Source organism: Alternaria conjuncta, assembly GCF_024043145.1.
Source record: "Alternaria conjuncta strain BMP 0040 chromosome Unknown scaffold_3, whole genome shotgun sequence".
In the NCBI taxonomy this organism is placed as follows: domain Eukaryota; kingdom Fungi; phylum Ascomycota; class Dothideomycetes; order Pleosporales; family Pleosporaceae; genus Alternaria; species Alternaria conjuncta.
In genome coordinates, this window is record NW_026250092.1 from 1082548 (window position 1) to 1103981 (window position 21434).

Consider the following 21434-nt stretch of genomic DNA (forward strand, 5'->3'; position numbering starts at 1 on the left):
TTGAGTGACGTCGGCGGGGGTGTAGCTGGACCTAGCTCACTGCTAAAGAATGGCTGGACGGTGGCCCTTTTATCTGCTTCTTTCCGACAGTGCCGTGAGGGGTGGGGTCGTCGGCCATGATGTATGCAGGAAACAGGCACTGCATGTAAGCGTCGGACTTGGGGCCAGACACAGGGCAGGCGCGTTGAGAGAGAGAGCGAACCTGGGTCGCGTAAGTTGGGATGGAGCCGCTCTTCCACTAGCGCGAACCGCCTCGACTACGGAAACATTTGGCGACGCCGAGAGCTCAACAACGCCCTCACCACCATATCCACTCCACACCACCCACCGACCAATTACATTTCGCAGCCATGGCCGACACCACAGAAACCATGGACATTGACCAGCCCGACGTCGCAACTGACGCCAAGCCGACCACCGACAGCAACGACGCGCGCACCCAGGCAGGCGCGACAGCTGTGCGCTCCATCGAGGGCTGGATCATCATTGTCACCAATGTGCACGAGGAATGTACCGAGGAGGATCTTCAGGACATGTTCGGCGAGTTTGGTACCATCAAGAATCTGCACATGAACTTGGACAGGAGGACGGGTTACGTCAAGGTACGCGCCTGAAATTGGTGGTTGTGACGAGGAGGGAAAGAGTGATGGAGGACTGACATCACACAGGGCTACGTGCTCATCGAGTATGCTACTTTGGAAGAAGCGAACGCCGCTGTCAAGGGCGCCAACGGCGAAGAATTCCTCGAGCAGAAGGTTACCGTCGACTTCGCCTTTGTACGACCACCGCCAGCCAGCAAAGGACGGGCGCGCGACCACGACAGGCGCCAAAGCGGACGTGGGGCCGGAAGAGCCAGGAGCAGGAGTCCTGGACGCGACGGAGACGATATGGACGACGAGTAGTTCCTAGGCGGAAGTGGCATTCAAGCCGCTTGATTTGTTAAACATGCTCTCGTAAGCACCAGGGAGAACAGAAGGGTATGGTCCAAGAAGTCCAGCATCTGCTGCGCTCGCCATTCAGAGCTGTCTCGCAATACTAGCTCCCCGGCTTACCTCCGCGTGGGGTAGGCCGGGCTTCCACATGATCACTGTAAGTGCGCAACGATTACGACTTGCATTGGCCTGGACTAATCCATCTACAGATTATCCCGCCTATGTTTGACAAAACGTGACCACACCGTCTCGCCGCTCCGGTAGTAATAGCCACGACACATCCGGTCTACATGACGTCTTTTGAATCGGGTGTGCCCATGGCCGACCGCGCCTGCGCATCGTTCGAGCTCTCCACTTCAACGTCTCCGTGTGCCCGGTCCTCAACTGTAGCTACCAGGAACTTCCTAGTACTATCACACCTCACAACTTCGCAGATTCTGAGTAGCTCGCCTTATACCACGAGGCGCCTGCACCACGAGAACTAGGAAGCCACTGGTCTACGTGAGACCAGACTACCTCGTAGCACGCGAAACATAGTATAACTTGCCTGCTCGCACTCTCCAAATCTTCTTTCTTTATCTCCATCCGTCAATCAGAATTACAACATGCTCTTTTCCAACTCCTCCCTCACCCACCCATAGCGAGCCGAGATGTCTGCGATTCCAACGATACCTAGGTAAAGCAAAAGATCATCTCCTGGTGGATCTATGATGACGCCTGTAGATGTCACACCACTCCCTACTCAAAACTCCAACACGACCTTCCCCACACTCTTACCCCCTTCAATAATCACATGCGCCTCTCTCAGCCCCTGCTCATCCATCCTCAACCTCCGCCTACAATGACACTTTACCGTCCCCTGATCCAGCAACCCCGCCAATTCCTCCAGTATCCGCCCATGACTCTCCACATCAACACCATAATACGGTTTGGTGCCCAGCAACGCCCACACAAACGTCAGACTCTTTGCCATGAACTCTGTGCCGTACATGGGCATCTCTTTGTCTTGGACAATAGAGCAGACCTTTCCGAAAGGAGCGCAGATTTTGGCGGCGGGGGCGAGGTAGCCTGACGTAGGTGTATGCGTGATGAAAATGTATTTGATGGGTACATCCAGCTTCAGCTTCTCCACTTCTTCCGCGAGGTCGTTGTGGTGGTTAATCGTATGCGTAGCACCTCCTACATCTTTGGAGAAATTGACTGTTTCTTCTCTAGACGCCGTGGTGACTACAACGGGTAAATCGAGTACCCGGCGCGCAATCTGACTCGCCACACTGCCCACGCCTCCCGCGCCATTGATGATCAGGATACCCGCTTGTTCACCCTTCTGTATCTCCATCCGCTCGACTAGTGCCTCGTAAGCCGTTATCCACGTCAACGGCATAGCAGCAGCTTCTCCCCAATCCAAACTCTTTGGCTTGAGCGCCACGGCTCGTGAATCGACTAATTGGTACTCTGCATTGCTGCCTTGACGGATTGGGGAACCGGCGTAGTAGACTTCGTCGCCAGGTTTGAAGTTTTTGACAGCGGAACCGATGCTTTCGATTATGCCGGCGCCGTCGAAACCGAGGATTTGCGGGAGTGCCGGCGTGCGTGAAAAGTAGTCTGGGTAGTCGTCGTAGGTGCCGGCGCGGACTTTTGTGTCGACAGGGTTGACGGAGCAGGCGCGGAGGCGGACGAGAATGTCATGGCCTTGGGGCGAGGAAGGTTTAGGGACGGAAATGGATTGCAGGTTTGTGATGGGGCCGTAGGAGGTTACTGCGATGGCGTGCATTTTGTCGTCAGATGTCATTATCTGCTACGGTGTGTAGGAAGTTGTTTGTTACTGTGAGAAAGCATGATTCTGGTGGTGTTCATCTTTTATCTTGCGGTTTCTCCAGACTCCACTGTTTGGAGCATCGCACGTAAAGATGCCATCAGAGGTTGATGACGTCACGCATATGCTTCTACTTCGATATGAAGATGTCTGATGTCTCATTTTCAGTTTTGGCCGAGTTATTCCCGACTCCATGAGACGATGCCTTAGTCGCGATGGGTACTTGACGTGTCGTGGCACGGCAGATGTACTGTGGTGTCTAGGAAGAATCTGTGCGTTGGGAGGACCCGATCTCGGGAGATAGTCCAACGGCTGTGACCGAGACTTGTGCTGTGGCTTACGCATCCGAAACCTGTGCAATTGGAACAAGTAGCTAAACAGTTGAGGTTGTCTGGATTCCTCAAGTAGGCGCCTGGGCTGTAATGCAGGCTAGCCACGCTCTAGAAAAAGGTACAAAGGTACTTGGGCACATGATCGAGAGTCGATGCAGGCCGGGGAGTACCGTCACATACGTGGTGCACGGAAAGAGGGGTTGCCTGCCGTAGACGCAGGCTGGGACGAGAGGAGGTGTAGTGCAGAAAAGCGTTGTGTTCCGTGGGGATGACTGGTGGGATCGGGGACTTAACCCTGCGATGGAGCGAATGAGCTCATGGTGAAGCATTAGCTGCTACGACCGTCTCCAACCACAGCGCCTTCCCATAGTAATGCCCGTAGTGATAATTGTTGCTTTTCTCGATAGATAGTCGCCACCACGGCCTCTTCCCGTTTTTCCCAGGACCGCTCCAGGAGAGAGATTCTTTAGACCATTTGGACCCCAAGCCGCTACCTCGCCGTCGCCCGAAGCTTGGAAAGCCACCAATTCGGCGCGCATCGATTATTGCGCAGTGACCTGCTCCTTCCGCACACCACCCTCCCGTCTCCAAATTCGCTGCCCTCGCCCTATCGCACCGCCGTATCTTGTTCGCTGGATCCGAGGCCGCCCCAAAATATCGTGACAGTTGAGTCTCCATCGTGCGCCCGCTTAATCGCATCGTGAACGGTTCTCTTGGCACTGCAATCCCGAGGCTACCTGCGTCACCACCCATCGCCCTGCGCCCACGGCAGCCTGCATACCTCTTGAGCGCTGCGACTGGTGAGAGCGACATCAGCGTCGCATGTAGAAGAACACTGCCGTCTTGCGCTCGCGGGTCATGGCTTCTTCTTAACCGCAGGAAGAGCCACCTTGCACCGGTACACGGGCCAGCAGCGATAGGGACGGCAGACGGGGATAGAGTTTCGAGTGCGCCTTCACTTTGAGGCGCCTGGCCACCATGTCACAACCTCAGTCCGACGTCTATGCCATGCTCGAATCATCATTCAAGGCCTCGCCGAATCTCCGCCAACCGAAACATCTGCCGCGCCGTAGCGACGACTACCGCACCTACTCGAGGGCTGCAGCGCCCCTTAAGCGCGACTATTCCTATACCACACAGGCGACCGACGACACGGATTCGATAGCCGACAGCGAGCATAATACACCGCTTCAGTCTCCAGGCGCATTGCCGGGAGCTGACAGCGGCCTCCCGCCTACGCCGCCCACAGCTTCCCAGGACGGAAGAACTGCACAGATGCCCGAGCAACCGCTACATGCCGACAGCGTAAGGAACTCGATTATATCGCAGAAATCGTCGCTCAGCACGCCGGTCAATGCGCGCAGTCCTCCCACGCCCGATCCCAGTCCACCGCGAACCAACGCCTCCAACGGCACCAATGGCACGACTGCGACGCTCGAACGGCCCCCGATATACACATATCCGTCTTCGCGCGCGGATTCCTTCCAGACCGCCAGAGAGGACCCTTTCTCCTCGGACCGCGAAGACAGCAGAGCCGCAACACCTGCTAACGACAGGCTGAGCACCGTCGAGGAAGACCGCGGACTGGGCCTGGCTTTCGAGCACGACCAGCATGATGTCACGCCCACGAACAAGCAAGGCCCGTACTTCCCCACTACTGAACTGGTGGACTCAACGGTCGGTGCTGAAGAGGACAAGGGATCCCAGGTGGTCGAGGATATCCCAGATCGGGAGTGGAACACAGACCTCATGCGGAACGTAACGGTTCGCAGAAAACGCAGAACGCCCTCCAGCACGCCTCGCAAGTCATCCGCTCCAGCGCGTATCCCGTCACCTGTCGCAAAGGACGTCGAAGAACCCGCGCCCGCCGTCACCATCGTCGAAGCCGCCTCGCCGACCCCAAGCACCCGCGCCCGACGCGCTTCCAGCCTGCGCGAACGCGTCGAAGCCAGCCACAACAGTCCCGTCACGCCCTCCATCGAGAACTTTGCGCATTCAATTGGCTGGCCCTCGGAGGGTAGAGGCATGACGGGCGAGAGGCAGCGCGACAACACCAACAAGCGACTCTCCACAGCATCAGTGGCCTCGACGGTCGTGTCGGCGTACGTCAATATCACTCCACCGCGACGAAACCCAACACTGCGACACTCTGGGCGGAACATGGCATACAGGAGAGACTACAGTTCACCTGCGAATCTCGGCTCTGAGACCCACTCGAATCGCAACTCAATGATCTCGCAGTACGACGACATGCCGCCCCATCGCCTGGTGCACAAGAGGACGAACATCGCCGACAGGAGTGCGAGGTTCAGCACCAACTCGGATGTTGGTTCATCGCGCATCATGTCCCCGTCGCTGTCGTTGCGACAGAGGACTATCGATAGCTCGGCGCATACACTAGCCCATCAAGAGTCGATACGAAACGTACTTCAGCCAGCAGCGGACATAGTTAGTCGGCACAGCACAGTCGCACGATCAGGCGGTAGCTACCACAAGCGAGTCAACTCGGCGCCGGAAGCCACCAGACGCACGCTGTCTTCAAAGCCAAGGAACTTTACAGAGCTGCGGCCCTCCGAAAGTCCTGCACCGATGGAGGATCCCGTCAAACGGATGTCTGTACGAGCACCATCACCTCCCATGCGAGCTCCATCGCCTCCTGTACGAGCGCCGTCACCGACCCTATCGCCAAAGCCACGTCGGACGTCACCCACATCGCGCAAGAACAGAAGACAGTCACAAGTGATTACCGATGTGAAGCTGCCGGCGAATCTTGAGAACACACTGCCCAATCTTCCCGATCAGGGCGTAGATGGGCCAGCCGAACGCGATGTCTTCATGGGTGCGAGCCATCCTGTTGAAGAGACTCGTGTGCCGTCTGCGCTGACGGATAGAGTCCGTCTACTACTTGCGGCTCGTGAGACTGCAGAGTCAGCTACTCTTGTTGACTCTAAGCAGAATCCTGCTACATCTGAGAACCTGGAGAAGTTTTCACCGCTAAAAGACACTTCACCTCATCTGCGTCAGGGCGCAAGGCCAGTCTCATGGGCAAAGCGAGCATCTCTCTCTCCCGAGATGGCAGTGCGTCCCATCTTGAAGGATCGCACATCGACGGACGAGGTGAAACGCCGCAGCAACGCATCGCGTCCTGATTCTGGAGACCATGGCCGCGTCAGTTTCGACCAATCCGCTTCTCGGTCTGCTTCGCGGACTGAGGAGCACGCCAATGCTCGGCACCTGTACTCTCAATCGACGCCGTTCTCACAGTTTTCCGATACGGTCGAAGTCACCGAGGCGACTGCTGTGAGCATCTACCCCCACAACAACCACTCGCTGCTCGTTGTACAGCAGTCACGCGGTAATTCACTGTTGCCAGAGCAGCGTCAAATAACTGGCAACACCTATCTCACACCGCAGGACGATCGTGAGGTGCGGAGTACACCCAGTCCGCCATTCGTAGAGGCACCTGAGGCACCTCAACAAGCTCGCGAGGAGGTTGACGAGCCCTACCCCCAGCCCACTCTGACTTTCGAGCCCTCGACACCCCCAACACAGTTCGACCTACCTCAGCCTGATGGTGTAGAATCGCCTCTCACGAACCCCCGAGACCCACCGGAGCCACCCATCATCAAATTTATCCCTCCCACCCCCATGGAAGAACTCGAGAACCAACTGGTACCCCCGCCACCAGGACCACCGGAGCGCTCTGATTCGCACCCCCAGCGCCGATTGTCTGTCCTCCAGCGAGCGCGGCGCTACTCCGACAACCTCATCACACCACTCTTCGGTCGCGCCTCCAACAACCGAACACGGTACACCAGCGACCCATTCAAGCAGCACATCCACCGCAACCCCTCCGTCCCCAGCGTCAACGAAGAGGACGGCACCCTCCACCCCTTCTGGCGCCCCCGCGGCTTCTGGGACGGATTCGAAGACGGCGACTCAGAAGATGACTCGGACGAAGACAGCGGCCTCCCTTCCGGCGGCGACACCAGCGACATCGAAGACCCAGAGCCAGAACCCTTACCCTCGCGCCCCCGCCGCGCGAGCACCATCAGCAACAAGCTCAAAGGCGGTTTCCGCGGCAGCGGCGGCTTCCTGATCGGCAACTCCATGGGTCTCGAACGTGCTGGCACGAACAAACGTCGGCACCACATCACCCTGCCTCCTCACTTCCGCACCCCCCGTACAGCCCGCCATCTCGCCTCCCCCGACAAAGTCATAATCCAAGCCCCCACCGCACCTCTCGGCCGCCACCGCAGCGGCGGCATCTCCAAACGCCGCTCCAGCCACGACCTCCGTCGCACAAATTCCCTACCCGACAACGTCTCCACCGTATCCATCGAGTACGAACAGAGTCGGCGTGGTAGGGGTTCCTGGCGTCAAGGCAAGAGTCTGCCCGGCTTGAAGAAATACCACGTCCAATACATTGGTATCTCCGGTGTTAAAGAGAAATTGAGGGAGCGACGGACGGAGAAGAGGCGCGAGAAGATTCGCAGGAGTATTGGGAGTAGGTATTATGTTGATCCTGTTGGTACGGGGTCGGTGTGAAACCTCTCTTTTCGACATTATCTGATTTGCGACCAGAGAGAGACACGGCGTGTCTGTCTCAACCTTTTTGTTTTCTACGAGTAGTTGGATTCCCCATTGTTCTTTTGGCCCTAGCACATATATATATTGCATATCCCCATTTCCTCTTTCTTTCTTTTACGACGTCACGACTTGTTCTGCATTTTTGGCTATATACCTGGATAGGTTTGGGTTTGTTCATTGGGCATCGGAATTCGCTGCTGGTATTCTTTCGGTCAGTTTCCTTTTTGCGTTTGGGAAAGCGGGAGCGTAGGCGCGAGACAATAAGTCAAAGACTCGCTCGCTCGCTGCATCTGTATAGCATACTATCTATACACGTAATACATACTTCACACATTCACCCACTGTGCATCAATCATTCGCTCAGTCGAGATATCCAGTCCAATAACTCTGCTTCCATTTCAGACATCTGTATTTGACAGCGAACACACTCTGGTATATATCGAAACAACCGCTAACAAACATATGCCAACAATGCTTAGGAAGCCCTAACAAGCCAACACCCCGTAATTCCCTACATGCCAATAGAGATATCTCGTGTCACATTTTGCTCCAAAACGCCAAGATAGAAAAGGAAAAAGAGAAGCGCCTGTCTTCTTTGTCCAGAAGGGTGTGGAGTAGAAGAGAGAAGAGGGAAGGAAATGGGGAAGCGAGCTTCGCGCTTGGTGGTAGGTAGTAACAACGGAAAGTGTCCATCTGTGGTATGTGATGTGAAGTGTGGTGGTGGTGGTTATGCAAGCCAGCTAGTCTTCCAAGTCCAGTAAGCTGGGAAAGGAAGGGAGCTTATATCTTCCTTCGAACGGTAAATTTGCGCTCCATGGTCGCAGCGGGTAAGGCTTCAGCGAAGGTATCGCGTGCTGTTATTCATATCAGCATTGTCCCTTTTATGAAGTGGTGTGGACATGACTTACTCTCAGCAGAATCAAACATGATGAGGATATCATCATGCTCGCCCGGATACTCAATCTCATCTAAACAAACAAATCGTCTCTTCGTACCAGACCAACCCGTAAGTCTGCCCTCCGCCTTCTGGATCTTGCCCTCGCCCCTGCGTTCATCGACCGGAAGAGCGAACTTCGCATCAACAAGTTTGAGTCCGAACTGACCGTTCTTGTCAGTCTTTTGGAACGTGTCGGTGAGGCGGAGTTGGAAGTTCATGGCGTCGGCGTGAGAGAAGTCTTCGAAGAAAGCGAGGAGTTGGATGATGTTGTCTTGTTCGACGATTTGCAGGCGGATTCGTGTGGCGGTCCATTGCTTGTAGATAGGAACGACCATGCGGCGACGGGAGATGGAGAAAGAGTTTGCGAGACTGGGATAGTGTTAGCTAGGTGTCAGAAGGAACAGTGATGGGGGTAGACATACCCGTCGAATTTCACGTGGAAGCCGGTAACAGCCAACTGGAAGGTGTGGAGGTCATTGAAAGAGTTGAAGGTCAGTCGTCGGATTGTCGAGGCGCTTGTGAGTGTCTTCAGAAGCTTGGCTAGTTCGTCGGGAACGGCGGGGTCAGTTCGGCTGCTGTCGACAGCTACAGCCATGTCTTGTTGAGCTTCGCGGAGGAGTGTGAGTTCGGCGGCTCCGTCGACTGGGAGGCGGACTAGAAGTTCACCTGATCCTGGAAATCGTTAGTATCGCATTCTTCATCCGAGAAGACTCGACTTACCCAAGTTCATGCGGTCAGAGATGATACCGGCTGTGTGTCGACACATGATCCTCAAACTCTCACTCTTGACAGTAGGTGCTGATTCTAGTCCTGCAGCTTCTGGATCCAGGTTCATAACCTTGGCTTCCACCCATTGCAGCTTCTCAAGCACGTGACTACCCTGCGAAGTAAAGCCCTCTGACTGATCCGCACTCTCAATGTGAAAAGCCTTGAGCGCTACTTGGGCGAATGTAGTCTCGCCCTCTGCGACGTTCATGGATGTGAATGTACCAAAGAGGTCGTTCCGATCCCTGCCACTCTGGAAAACGAGGTGAGCTGCACATGTCCTCAGCTTCTTATCCGCACTCTCTTCACGGAATCGCAGTCTCAACGCCGGAGCCTGGTTAGCTTCGGTGACGTATTCGAAGTTCATGGGCTCCTGTTTTGTTCCGAGCTCATGGTTGATCAAGCTGACTTGCTTAGTTTGCTGCGGCGTGACCAGAACCATACGGTAGCCTCGATGCAATTTCCGCTTTCCTGTACCTTCACTGCTTCGTTCGATCCTTTGGAACACCATCAGCTTGCAGCCTTGAATCCGATCGCCTGGCCATGCTGATGGGTTTGCAGGATCCCGGTAGCTCGCCTCCTGGAGGTACAATTTGCAAGCAAAGCGCTCGTCTCTCCGTTCTCGTAGGTCTGACTCGACTCGGTTCGTGTGGTTGACAATAGACCAGAGACTACGGAAGTCACTTTCGTGCAGCGCAAGTGTCAGAACAAATCCGTGCTTCAATTGAACAGTAAGTTGTGAAACCTGCTGCTTCCAGTTGACGTCTTTCCAGCCAAGTACTGATCCGGAGCCCACCAGAAGGTTGATGAGGCTGTTCTGGCTGCAGATGGCCAACTTGACTTGATACTCCTCCTTAGACCGCATGACAGAAACAACAGCATCCATCGGAACGCGATCGGTGGCAGGGTCATCGGTCGACACTGAGGCTTTGACGAACATGCGGAAATAGCAAAAGTCGGTCTTGGTGTCGGAGAGGGGTATGTACTGAGATAGACTAAACTGGCTGCCGCTGGGAGCAGGAAGGCCGGAAGTGAGCACGCTCGCCGCGTCTGCGGGGAATGTCGGATATTCCTCCCAGATCTTCTGGTCTTGTCCCTGGATAAGAGCTTGCGTTGGAGGCATGCTCTGGTGCTTCTTCATCGACCCCACCAGCAATTTGAGGTAATGAGCAATCGCATTCTGTATATCAAAAACCTCCGCACTCGCATGGTCTCCAGCTTGTCTTGCCATACCGACTTGCGCGTCGGGGGACGAGTTGCCGTACCCCTGTAAGCTGGGATGGTTCGGAAGGACTTCAGAGATGATCCACCACACTTTGGCCAGGTCGACATGCGGCTGAGCCAGTCGCTCTTGTATCGGTTCGGCAGACTTGGATTGACTCCTTATCAGGTTCTCCATTCCAGTACGTCCTTTCAAGAACCACCAAGTAGCGACTCTGAGCCATTGCATCGGCGAGTGATTGTTGAGGTTGCCCCCGAGCTGAGCTGTCAGCTGGAAGATGCCTCTCATGTGCGTGATGCGCTCGGCAAAGTCCCGGTATGCAGAATCATTCGCAGATCTCGTATCCGAACGAGCGAGAGGAGCAGCGGGTTTGGCGCTGGTACTGGCACCAGATGCATTCCGAGATGGCAACTGGCTGGGAGGTCCTGAGATTGCTAGAGGCTGGGGAAGTGAAGAAGGTTGCAGCTGAGGTTGAGCAGACGAGAAATAAGATGTACTCGGGGGAAGTTGGGGTGGAGTTGGGAGGTTTGGGCTGTCGTCAAGGGCCCCGAAAAGAGCATTCTCTTTGATCGAAGGAATTCGTTGTATGTTTGTATTGATAAAAGGATCCGACCGTGCAGCAGGAGAGGCGCGTGTCTGTGAAGGGGAAAATGCGACATATTGCGATCTAGACGCGGATGGTGGTGATTGCGCTCCCGGCCGTCCTGGGGAGGGCCCACGGGCTCTCGATCGTTCAGGGTCCTCAGTGTCCAGTCTCATCCGAGGAGATCCCCTGGTATCCGACTGTGGTGTCTCTAGAGGTGTTCTGGCTGCGGCCGGTGTGGCATATGAGGAAGGAGGTGTGCCCACGAGGGACTGCTGTGAACTGGTCTCGGAGTCCCGTCTTTGACCCGAGGCTGCCCGTTGCGACGCCTCATGCAGTGTTCTGCCCTCTTCCGATCGCATCTTTTGTTTCACCCTCGCAGCGAACGAACTCGGGCCGTCGTCCTCCTGCTCAGCCAAATGTCTCTCTGGCATCATGGGCACCGAAGGTATCGAATGCACCGGCGAGGGCAGATCGTCGTCACCCAGAGTACTGAAGCCAGTCTGCGTGCGTTTAAGCGGCTTTGGCTGGAAGTCGTCCTCTTCTTGGATAGTGGGTTCGCGTACTGACATATTCCTCGACATGACAGGTGAGAGATTGTCCGAATCCTGTGAATACACAGAGTCCTCGCTGGTGCTGGGTCGCCTTCCCGGAGGGATAGATATAGGCTCTGGTATTCCGTCAAAGCCAGTAGGCGCCCTGGTGAGGCCCTTTGGTCGGTCTCCCAAGCCCATAGATCCCATGTAGCGCGGCGGTGTGGGTGGCAGTTGCGTAGCGTGGGTGTTGATCTGACCCATCTGCATCTTCTGGCCGAGTGGTGGGGACAGCTCGCCGGGGTTCGTCCGCGTTCTCGTGAGGTTGGTCCTGTACTCAGTCTGCGAGGGGGTCCTGCCTATGCCATTGCTGCGCGCTCCCAGATTTGCATCGTCCTGCGGCGTCTGAGATTGCACCTTCTCTGGTTCCGGGGTCGTCGCTGCCTTTTTGTTCTTCGCGACTTCCACAACGGGGTCCTCGCACTCGTCACCGCCATGGCCTATGACTTCGGGGACTGTGCGCACGAAGCTCACGGTGAAGCCCTTCTTGCGCGTGCCTGTCTTCAGACCGCCGGGCCCTGGGCTCTTTCCGGCAGCAGCTGCGCTGTTCAGGATCGTCTGTGCGCCGGGCCATCGCTGGGCGCTCGCAACGTCTATGCGGGGTCGGAGGAAGGCTGAGGCGGCGGCAGCGGCGTCCTTTTGCTGCTGGGCGGCGCGGTCGGTCGAGGGCTTGAGGAAGTCGTTGATGTCGTGGTCGTCCGAGGGCGGCTTCGTCTTGGGCTGCGTGGCGGCGGCGAGTTCGTTGGTCTTTTCGAAGATCTTGGTCTTCCAGCGGCTCTTGGAGAAGAGCTTACTCCCGGCATCCTGTGCGTCCACCATGGTGCTGCCCGCAGACCAAGACTGGTGCTATCACTGGTGGTGGGAGGGGTCGTGGGTGGTGGAAGAATACGCCGTGAATGGCGGGTGAGGCGCGTCGGGGTGATCGCGTGCCTGGCGTCGAGGCTGCGTGTGTCGTGTTTGCCGTCCCTGGGGCTCAATTGATTATTGGCGGCGGCGACGACGGGCTGGCCAAAGTGTTCCGAGAGTCTGTCACTTCTCTAACAGGGTCCGGCCACATGAAACGGCCTGATGCGAAGAACCAATGCCGCCGTCAGGTATATACAGGTGAAAAGAAAGTCAGATGGGAGGAAAGCCACGAAATGCGGACCAAGCCAGGACCCAACAACGTCGTGGAACCGCCGCTGTAGTTGCGGAGTAGTTTATCAGCTAAATTGCCCAGGGTCGAAGCTAATTGCGCGCCGCCCGCTTATCGTTGCATGCCTGCAGCGGTATCCTAAACTCCTTTTGCGTCTGCTGCCTCGGGCTTTCTCTACACGAGCAAGATTTGCGTAAAGCCGTACAGCGAAATTGCGATTCTGCGTCGCTTGCCGGCTACGGCTATGCTTGGAAACGGCCGTCTGCAGATGTCTCGTGTTCGCAGCGCCAACGTCGACACACCCCACATTCAGCCCACCAGATCCCGTCTGTGCGCCGCGCACTCGGTCCTACATTCACCCAGTTACCACATGCGGTCGTATATAATTCCCTTGGCGGCAGCGCCTGCAGTCTGTGTGCGGCTCAAACATTGACCTTGTTGTATCCGGCGCATCGACAATGACTTCTCCATGTGGTTTCCATTGTCATCTCACCACCAGCACTGCCCGGTCTTCTATGCCCAACGTCTTACTCTATGTACGTAGATCCTGGCCCCAGCTTGTCAAGATCGTCATGACGTGCGTGGCATGTGTTTCACTCTCCTCTTCATGTGCGCACCTCGACAACCCCCTGAGGAACATGGCGACAACAACAACAGACTCCAACTGCTCAACGATATCTCGCTTGCAAGGCTATTGAGTGTCTCCCGAAGGGGAAGACCACAGGATGGGCTATGCCCGAAACAACAATGGAGTTGATAAGGCGCGACAGGGGTAGCGGTTCCTTAGCGTACCTGAAGCCTCGGCTGTGCCACCTGGCCGACGTCTAAATATACTCGGAACGGAGGCCTTGACGTTCCGCTTTCACGAACGAACAACACAACACGGCCACAAGAATTTCGAGGCAGGAGGATTGTGCCTTTGCCAGCGCTTCAAACACTTTTCCATTCAGCGCGTCTCGCGATGCAACACGAACAACCGGTGCTTACTTCAGACGCTAGCGGCCTTGGTCGTCCGCTATTGGCCACATGGCCTTTACCGATATGCAGTGGTGTGCCGACATGGTAGGATTAAGATGAGCGCTCATCTACCAGACTATAAGCCGTTGGTGGCGCAACCCGATGAACCCATAAGCAGTAACCACCAAACATCCCAGCAGGAAACTTGCAAATTCGGTAGACGTGCAGTGAACGGCTCTGCAGTATATAGCCGTTGGCTGCTAGGGCATACGATGCACAGAAGAAGGAACTGTCCATCTTCATTTCCATCAGCACATCTCTCCGCTTCCATGCTTCCACTGAGCATCATGAGAGCCGGTGTTGGCCGATGGATGAATAAAGTACACATTAGACTTCCGACGAACACCAAACCGCGGTCTTTCAGAGCCGCAAGTGGGGCAAAGCCATGCGCCAATGACGAAGAAAGCCCCATACTATCGTCATCGCACCGGCACTCTGAACCCTCAGTACAGTACCCCGCGAAACTTCGTCTTCCCCTCATCTCCATAGCTTCTGCCGTTTATTCCATTGCATCCCAAAATGTCGTCTCAAGCCAGCTCCGAGCCTCTCCAAACGTACGAAATTTCCGATTTCAAGTTCCACAATGGCACCACACTGCCGAAACTCAAGTTGGCCTACAAGATCCTCAACCCACACAACAGCAAGATAGCAGTTGTACACACATGCTTCAAAGGCCGTCTTGACACCACCTTGACACATGCCAACGCCGCTCTGAAGAATCACAAGATCATCCTGATCGCCCTTCTCGGCAATGGCGAATCTTCCAGCCCTTCAAACACGCCCGACTTCCCCAGTACCCTTGAGTACATGGACTGCATCAATGCTCAGTACCAGCTTCTTACCCAAGAGCTCGGTATCAAAGAGGTAGATGTCATGCTAGGATTTTCTATGGGCGGCCAAATCACCTACCATTGGGTAACAACACACCCTGATTTCATTAAGCATGCCGTAATCGTATGTTCCTCCGCCAAAACTAGCCGACACAACTTCCAGTTCCTCGAGGGACCGAAGGCAGCGCTGGAAAGCGCAAAGAGTCCCGAGAGGGGTATCAGGGCATTTGGAAAGGCTTATTCCGCGTGGCTGACAAGCGCCGAATGGTTCGACGAAGAATGCTACAAAGAGATGGGCTTCCAGCAACTGCGAGACTGGGATGATGTGGCTACTATTCAGGGTTACGAAGGTTGGACAGGTGACGATCTTCTGGTAATGCTGGGTATGTGGCAGCGCGGAGACATCACTCGGTGCACCAAAGCGGAGGATCTAGAGTCGGCACTCAAAAGCATCAAAGCAAAGGTTCTGCTCATGCCGTGCGAGTACGATCAGTACTTCCGTCCTTATGTCAGCGAGAAGGAAGCTAAGAGCCTGGAGAATGCGACGGTGGAGATAGTGCCCAGTATCTGGGGACATATTGCGGGTGGCGGGGCCAACTCGAAGGATGTGGATTGGATGGATCATCGGATCAAGCTTTTCCTACGGGGCTTGGTATGATTTTACATAGAGCTATCGAATTTGGGCACACTTATTTTCCCATGTTAGATGTCAAAGTCGTGAAAGGCTGGCGACAAGGAATAGCCTCCACACGTCAGTAACGTCAAAAGTAATTTCAAACAAACTTCAAAAGTCGGCCAAAAAATGTGCATCTCATATTGACCGAAATTACTACTGCAATCCATTCAGCCCAATTTTCGCATGTGCTCATGTTCTGACAACCCCGAACATGGAGCAACCACATTCGTGTTTCAAGATCCCCGCAAAAACGATATGTCACCGCCAAGCTATTACACCCGCTGCCTCACCTCCACCCAGGCACGCTTCAACGTTCTCGAAGCCGCCCAGCGTCTCCGTGCGCAATTCCTCCACAAATTCTCAAAGCACTTCCGTGAAATCTTAAGCCCAGCAAAACCCTCTTCAGCATCCACAGCAATGGTAACATCACCCACTTCTTCATCGGCGTCAGACCACAACACCTCCGATGCCGCACCGACAGCGACTCGCGGCAACGGCCGCAAGTCACGCGTTTCAGCAGAGCACACGTTGAACCGCGTGCGCGAGAACCAGAGAAGACACCGCGCTCGACAGCGCGATCATGTCGCTTCTCTCGAGCAAAAGCTCGCCGAGACCGAAAAGTTGCTTGAAGAGGCGCGAGCGGAAATCGCCGCTTTGAAAGCTGGGGGATGCAAACAGCAGCGACAAGGCCAACAACGACAGAACACCAGCAACGAAAATGTTGAAGAAGGAGCAAGATATCTAGGAGAAGGAAACGCGACTATATCTCAAGATATACCCAGACCACCCGTTTCCGCTTTAACCGACCAGCAAACCGATTCGCTAGCACTCACATCCATCCAACCAGATCAGCTCATCGACCCGCAACTAGCAAACTACCCTGATGTCCACGGGCATGTCCCAGACATGAGCGACCTTTCCTTCCTGGGCGGATCCTCTTTCTACCTGCCGTCGCCATCGTCTACACAGTCGAACGCTTCGCTATTATCCCCAACATCAACCCAGGCCCCAACTCTCAACACCCACCTCACAGTAACCAACACAACAACCCTCACGATAACTGGTCCCCCACCCTGCTGCAACGACCCCCCAACTCCAACCTCACCACCTCCAACAAACACGCTAGAATGCACATCCTGCTCCACTAAACCGCCCCCGTCACCCAGTGAAAGCACAACGCTCTGCGCCCAAGCCTTCGTCATGATCGGGCAGCAGAACTTCCGCAACCTCGATCCAGATACGATTAGGCTGTGGTTGGCGCAGGGGTTGCGAAGAGCGCAGAGGGAGGGCGAGGGCTGCAGAGTTGAGAATGGTGCGTTGTTGCGATTGTTGGATTTTATTAGTGGGTTGTAGTATATGGAAGACAGGAGGAAGTGTACTTGACGGGAGAGTAGAGTATATTGTTGGGTTTGTTTGGGAAGGAGTATGGGGATGGGCGTACGGTGTCTTACACATTCTCTTTGACGTATCCGTGAGAAGACTGCATTTGGCAAAGGTAAAGACTCAACGAAGATATATACTGTGGATTTCGATAACAGGCGACTACATTTCTTTACCGCATTACATGTACGCATATTCATTCATCTCACTTGTCTCATCATGGCAAGTCATACGTGAACAGGAGAAATCGTAGATATTTCATTACCTAAACGCTATGCAGAGAAAAAGAGGAAGTTCCCGTATATTCATACAAAATATGTGTGGAATGATCGCGAACTCATGCTTCATCGTCAATTTTGGCATGAGCATGCATGAGACCCTGGGTGCCATCAGAGAAATGCTTCTAGCGTCCCATCCTGATGACACCGGCGTGCACCAGTTTCTGAATCTTGGAGCGGATGCTGGGGTTCTTGAGATGCTCTTGCAGCGCCGCGGGGTCGTCCTTGGCCTGCTGAAGGATAGCTTGCATGACGGGGTCTTGGAGGATGCCAACGATCTGAGTGTGTGTTAGTAGAGCTCTCATCTGAAACATGTATGGGTCGACATACCTCTGGATCCCGCTGGATACGCTCCATGGTTTGTTGTTCGGTCTCGCCCTCGCGTGCCGAGTACTGTGCTTGCAGAGCCTTGGCTTCTTGTTGCTGAATTTCACGTGCATTCTTGCCGTCCTTGTCGTGCTCCATGGCTTCCGCGCATACGTTGACACACTTGTTGTACTCGCGCATGGTGAAGTAGGCTTGGGCTTTCCGCAGGTAGGCTCGGATGAAGTCTGGATCGCGCTTGATCGCCTCGTCGCAGTCTGCTACAGCCGATGGGAACTCTAGCAACTTGATGAAGCAGGCGGCGCGGTTGGAGTATCCTCTTGGGTCGTCTGGTGCGCGCTTGATCATCTCGGAGTATGCCTCGACGGCCTCGGGCCAGTTGGACTCCTTGAACTTGGCATTGCCGAGCTCACGCGCCTTCTCAGCCTCTTCGGGGTTGATGTATGACTCCTTCTCTTGTTTGGCCTTGGCCTTTTCCGCTGCACGGAGCTTTGCGAGGACTTCGGGTGTGCGGTGCTCGGTTTGTGCCTTTTGGTAGTATTTGACTGCGTTGGCGAGATCGCCCATCTTCTCGTATGCGGTACCGATACGTGCAAAGGCCCTGCGTGTGTTAGTAAATGGCTGCTGTAAGATTGGGAATGACATACTTGGCGATGATCTTGAAGTCTGCCAGGATCTCGCGACCGTACTCGACAGCCTCTTCACAAGCCTGGATGCAGCCCTCGTAGTCACCCTTCTCGAACTTGGCAGCTCCAAGGTTGGTCTTGTATGCAATGTCCTTGTGTGTCTCCCATGCCTTGTTGTAGTTTTCAATAGCCTCGTCGAATTGTCGCTTCTTGTAGAACTCAGTGCCCTTCTTCTTCAGCTCGTCCGCCTCGGCCTTCGCCTTCTTCGCAGCCTTGTCTTCCTCAGACTCCTCTACTGGCTCGGGCTCTGGTTCGGGCTCGGGCGCCTTCTTCGGTTGCTCGGGAGCTGGTCGGGCATCGGGCATCTCGACGTCCTCCTCGGCCTCCTTTGCGCCTGCATCGCCTGCTCCTCCAGCACCTGGGCCTTGACCAAAAGACATGTCGATGCCTAGTAGCACGCTCATGACGGAGAGGAAGCGGGGGTCTTGCATGAACTGGCCAGCCATGTTCGGGTTCTTCTGTAGCTGCTGGAGCTTGCCCATGAACTCTGCATCGCCGAGGAGGGAGGCTGTCTTGGGGTTCGCCGCGAGCTTCTGGATCATGTTGGGGTCGTTGAACATGCCACCGAGGCCGACACCGCTGTCGTTCGCCTCGGCTTCGACTGCGCGCTTGACGGCATCGAGGCCCTGTTTCGCCTGAGCATTGCTTGGGTCGAGCTTGAGTGCCTCCTCGAAGGCCCCTGTGGCTGCCACTATTGGGTGTTAGCGACGTCATATTTACCAGGAATGCTGTACATACCCAAATCGCCCTCGCCGTGGAGCGCCGTTCCCTTGCGCCCCCAGCCCTTGGCCCAGTCTGGCTTAATCTCGGTAACCTTGTTTGCATCGTCGAGAGCCTTTTGCCAGTCCTTTAGCGAGGCATATGCGCCGGATCGGTTCGAGTAGAGGACGTGATTTTGGGGGTCGAGTTCGATTGCCTGTGAGAACTTCTCGCTGGGATTTGTTAGTAAACCGTCGCTAGGCTGTGTTTGCGGGGACCCTACATGGACTCGGTGAACTTCTTCTCTGCGAAGAGCTTGTTACCCTCGGCTTTTAGTGCGTCGGCCATGGTGGAGGTATATGCGTGTGGTTGATTCTGTAATGTGACTGCGAATCTTTTGGTACCACGCGTGCGAGGGACAGGCTCTGAATTATAGTTTGATGGGTAGCTAGAATGTTCGATTGCGGAGCTCTGGCGGGAACGTCCGTGCGGCAGACATCTGGAGGGCGCTCGTCATGTACCCCACCACGAGCCTCACCCAACTCACTTTCAGCCTGGTGAGTACCATCTCAGCCCTCTTTCAGCCCTCCGGCCCTCTGCATGCGCGAGTATTTCACAGATCAGGTGATGAGATCCAGAGGAATTCGAAAACAACAATGCATTTAGTCAATCGCAGACCCAACAATTATCCCACGCGCATTGTCGTCTAGCATAATTGCTATGTGATCGCACAGATACTCTATACTGACATCCTGAACAAGTCACCCAACTTCCACACTATCTATTTGCTGCAAGATACGCTCTGTCATTTTAGTCAACACCGTTTTTCAGACTTGCCAACCAAACTCTTGTCATGAGCCAGGTCGTTCGTCAGGCCCAGTGGGACGCCGAAGTGGCCTCCAGTGGACACTATGACAAGATTATGGTGCAGAATCTCGAGGTCGTCGTCAACGCAGGAAAAGATGTTTGGGGACGCAAGAAGAAGCAGCGGGCCTTGATCAGTGTCACATTGACACTCGGGAAGCAGTTCACGTCAGCTTCTTCTACGGACTCCGTCGATGACAGCACTGTGCACTACGGGACGCTCAGCAAGGCGATACAAGCGCGATTCAAAGATGATTCCATGGCATGGATGTCAACCGTCGCTCTATCAAATGCCGTCTCTCAATGCGTTCGCGATGTCGCAGGCTCGACAGACGTATACGCGATCGAAACCGACGTCTGCTACTTGAAAGGCAGTATGTTTGGCGAAGGCGCTGGACACATCACCTCGCGCGTCGAAGGGTCTGGCACCAGCTCGAACATACTGTACCTGCGCAACGTCCGCATCCCGTGCCTGATTGGCGTCAACTCCAATGAGAGGCTGCAGAAACAGCCCGTGGTCCTCAATGTCTGGGTTGACAACATGGCTGACTCTCGTGTGGAGGGATACCCTCAGCTAGAAACTTTCTTATTCGAGGTATGCACAGCACAATGTATACGTACACACCGACTGACCAGCGTAGTTAATATCTGGCTCTACATTCCAAACGATCGAGAGCCTGCTTGCGTGGTTGGTCGACGAGCTCAGACAAAGATTCTTCACAGAAGAGGCGGACCAGAACGCGTGGATCAAGCTGAGAATTAGCAAGCCCCATGCGGTACCCTTTGCAGATGCGCCAGCCGTCGAGATAACACGACCCGTACGGTCGAGCTAGGGTGGGGTGGTGTCACTAGCAAACTGCCGCAGCGAGTCAAAGCGTCGCCGTGACTGTGGAAACGTCTGCAGGTTTTCTCGGACGCCAGCCACGGGCACAGCTAACGATGTCTGTTCCTGACTTGTGCTAGGGGAGGTACGTTAGCGCAACCGGTACCGATTCAGTCTCCACTTCCATAGCTGTCCCTGTCTTACAACCTGACGGCGTGAAGTCGGGAACCGCCAAGCGTCTAAGCTTGTTAGAAGCTTCTGCCATCTCGGTTCCTGGTATCGCGAGTTCCTCCAGGCTGGGCCATTGGTACACCCCAATGATATTCTTGTTGTTGGGCACAATGCAATCAATGGGTCTTGTCAGGATTCGAGTAATGATCTAACTGAATTCCCGCAGAGTTTCAACACGGGCGTGTGTAGTGGAGATGGCGTTCCCTGAGGCTGTCGTCCACGGGTAGCATGGGCATCGTTGTTGTGTGAATACACCGACTTAGTAGCAGAAGATCCCCCACGTGGTCCAAGCGATGCAGACGTGTACCTGCGCCACTGCCACTTTCCACTTCTGCAGCCACTATCTTTCATCCCAAGTCACTTCCGCGATATGCAGATGCAAAAGACCCTTCATCACCCGAAACCCCGCTGCATTCGCCTCCGCGTTGCATCGCGCAGTCGCCACTGTGGAAAAAAATGCAACTTTCCCAGCCGGGGAAGTCTGTTGGGGAGCAAGTCGGAAGAGCGGTCTCTGCGCGACGTCAAGCTGACTGCAGCCCCCTGCTAGCGCGGCGGCCAGATGAGGGGCTTTTCAATTTATCGACATAGCTCTCCGAAAAGTTATTCAACAATTGTGCATCGTGAGGTCGAGCAGATAGGCGGCCGCGCAGCCATTCGATAGTCACTGTTGACTCGGGCAGACGCGGGATGGTGCGAAGACTTGGAAGTGTAACTGTTGTGA

General features: G+C 55.0%; 7 protein-coding genes across 7 annotated transcripts; 4 read left to right on the top strand and 3 right to left on the bottom strand.

Moving 5' to 3' along the window:
- Positions 1-350: 350 nt before the first annotated feature.
- Positions 351-902, top strand: RBM8A (RNA-binding protein 8A; the record flags this gene model as incomplete). The annotated part of the gene is made up of 2 exons (XM_051466619.1): positions 351-602; positions 669-902. 2 exons carry the CDS (start codon positions 351-353, stop codon positions 900-902), a joined length of 486 nt encoding a protein of 161 aa, XP_051329474.1.
- A 772-nt stretch (positions 903-1674) lies between these two features.
- Positions 1675-2724, bottom strand: J4E85_002341 (uncharacterized protein; the record flags this gene model as incomplete). The annotated part of the gene is made up of 1 exon (XM_051466620.1): positions 1675-2724. One exon carries the CDS (start codon positions 2722-2724, stop codon positions 1675-1677), a length of 1050 nt encoding a protein of 349 aa, XP_051329475.1.
- Positions 2725-4058: 1334 nt separating this feature from the next.
- Positions 4059-7628, top strand: J4E85_002342 (uncharacterized protein; the record flags this gene model as incomplete). Its single annotated transcript, XM_051466621.1, has 1 exon — positions 4059-7628. The coding sequence occupies one exon, from the start codon at positions 4059-4061 to the stop codon at positions 7626-7628; it is 3570 nt and encodes a 1189-aa protein (XP_051329476.1).
- An 822-nt stretch (positions 7629-8450) lies between these two features.
- On the bottom strand, positions 8451-12589 carry J4E85_002343 (uncharacterized protein; the record flags this gene model as incomplete). The annotated part of the gene is made up of 5 exons (XM_051466622.1): positions 8451-8524; positions 8579-8976; positions 9030-9279; positions 9328-11035; positions 11444-12589. 5 exons carry the CDS (start codon positions 12587-12589, stop codon positions 8451-8453), a joined length of 3576 nt encoding a protein of 1191 aa, XP_051329477.1.
- A 1852-nt stretch (positions 12590-14441) lies between these two features.
- On the top strand, positions 14442-16781 carry J4E85_002344 (uncharacterized protein; the record flags this gene model as incomplete). Its single annotated transcript, XM_051466623.1, has 2 exons — positions 14442-15404; positions 15729-16781. 2 exons carry the CDS (start codon positions 14442-14444, stop codon positions 16779-16781), a joined length of 2016 nt encoding a protein of 671 aa, XP_051329478.1.
- A 430-nt stretch (positions 16782-17211) lies between these two features.
- On the bottom strand, positions 17212-19143 carry J4E85_002345 (uncharacterized protein; the record flags this gene model as incomplete). The annotated part of the gene is made up of 5 exons (XM_051466624.1): positions 17212-17364; positions 17417-18011; positions 18058-18787; positions 18835-19028; positions 19079-19143. The coding sequence occupies 5 exons, from the start codon at positions 19141-19143 to the stop codon at positions 17212-17214; spliced, it is 1737 nt and encodes a 578-aa protein (XP_051329479.1).
- Positions 19144-19648: 505 nt separating this feature from the next.
- Positions 19649-20492, top strand: J4E85_002346 (uncharacterized protein; the record flags this gene model as incomplete). Its single annotated transcript, XM_051466625.1, has 2 exons — positions 19649-20254; positions 20301-20492. The coding sequence occupies 2 exons, from the start codon at positions 19649-19651 to the stop codon at positions 20490-20492; spliced, it is 798 nt and encodes a 265-aa protein (XP_051329480.1).
- Positions 20493-21434: the final 942 nt, after the last annotated feature.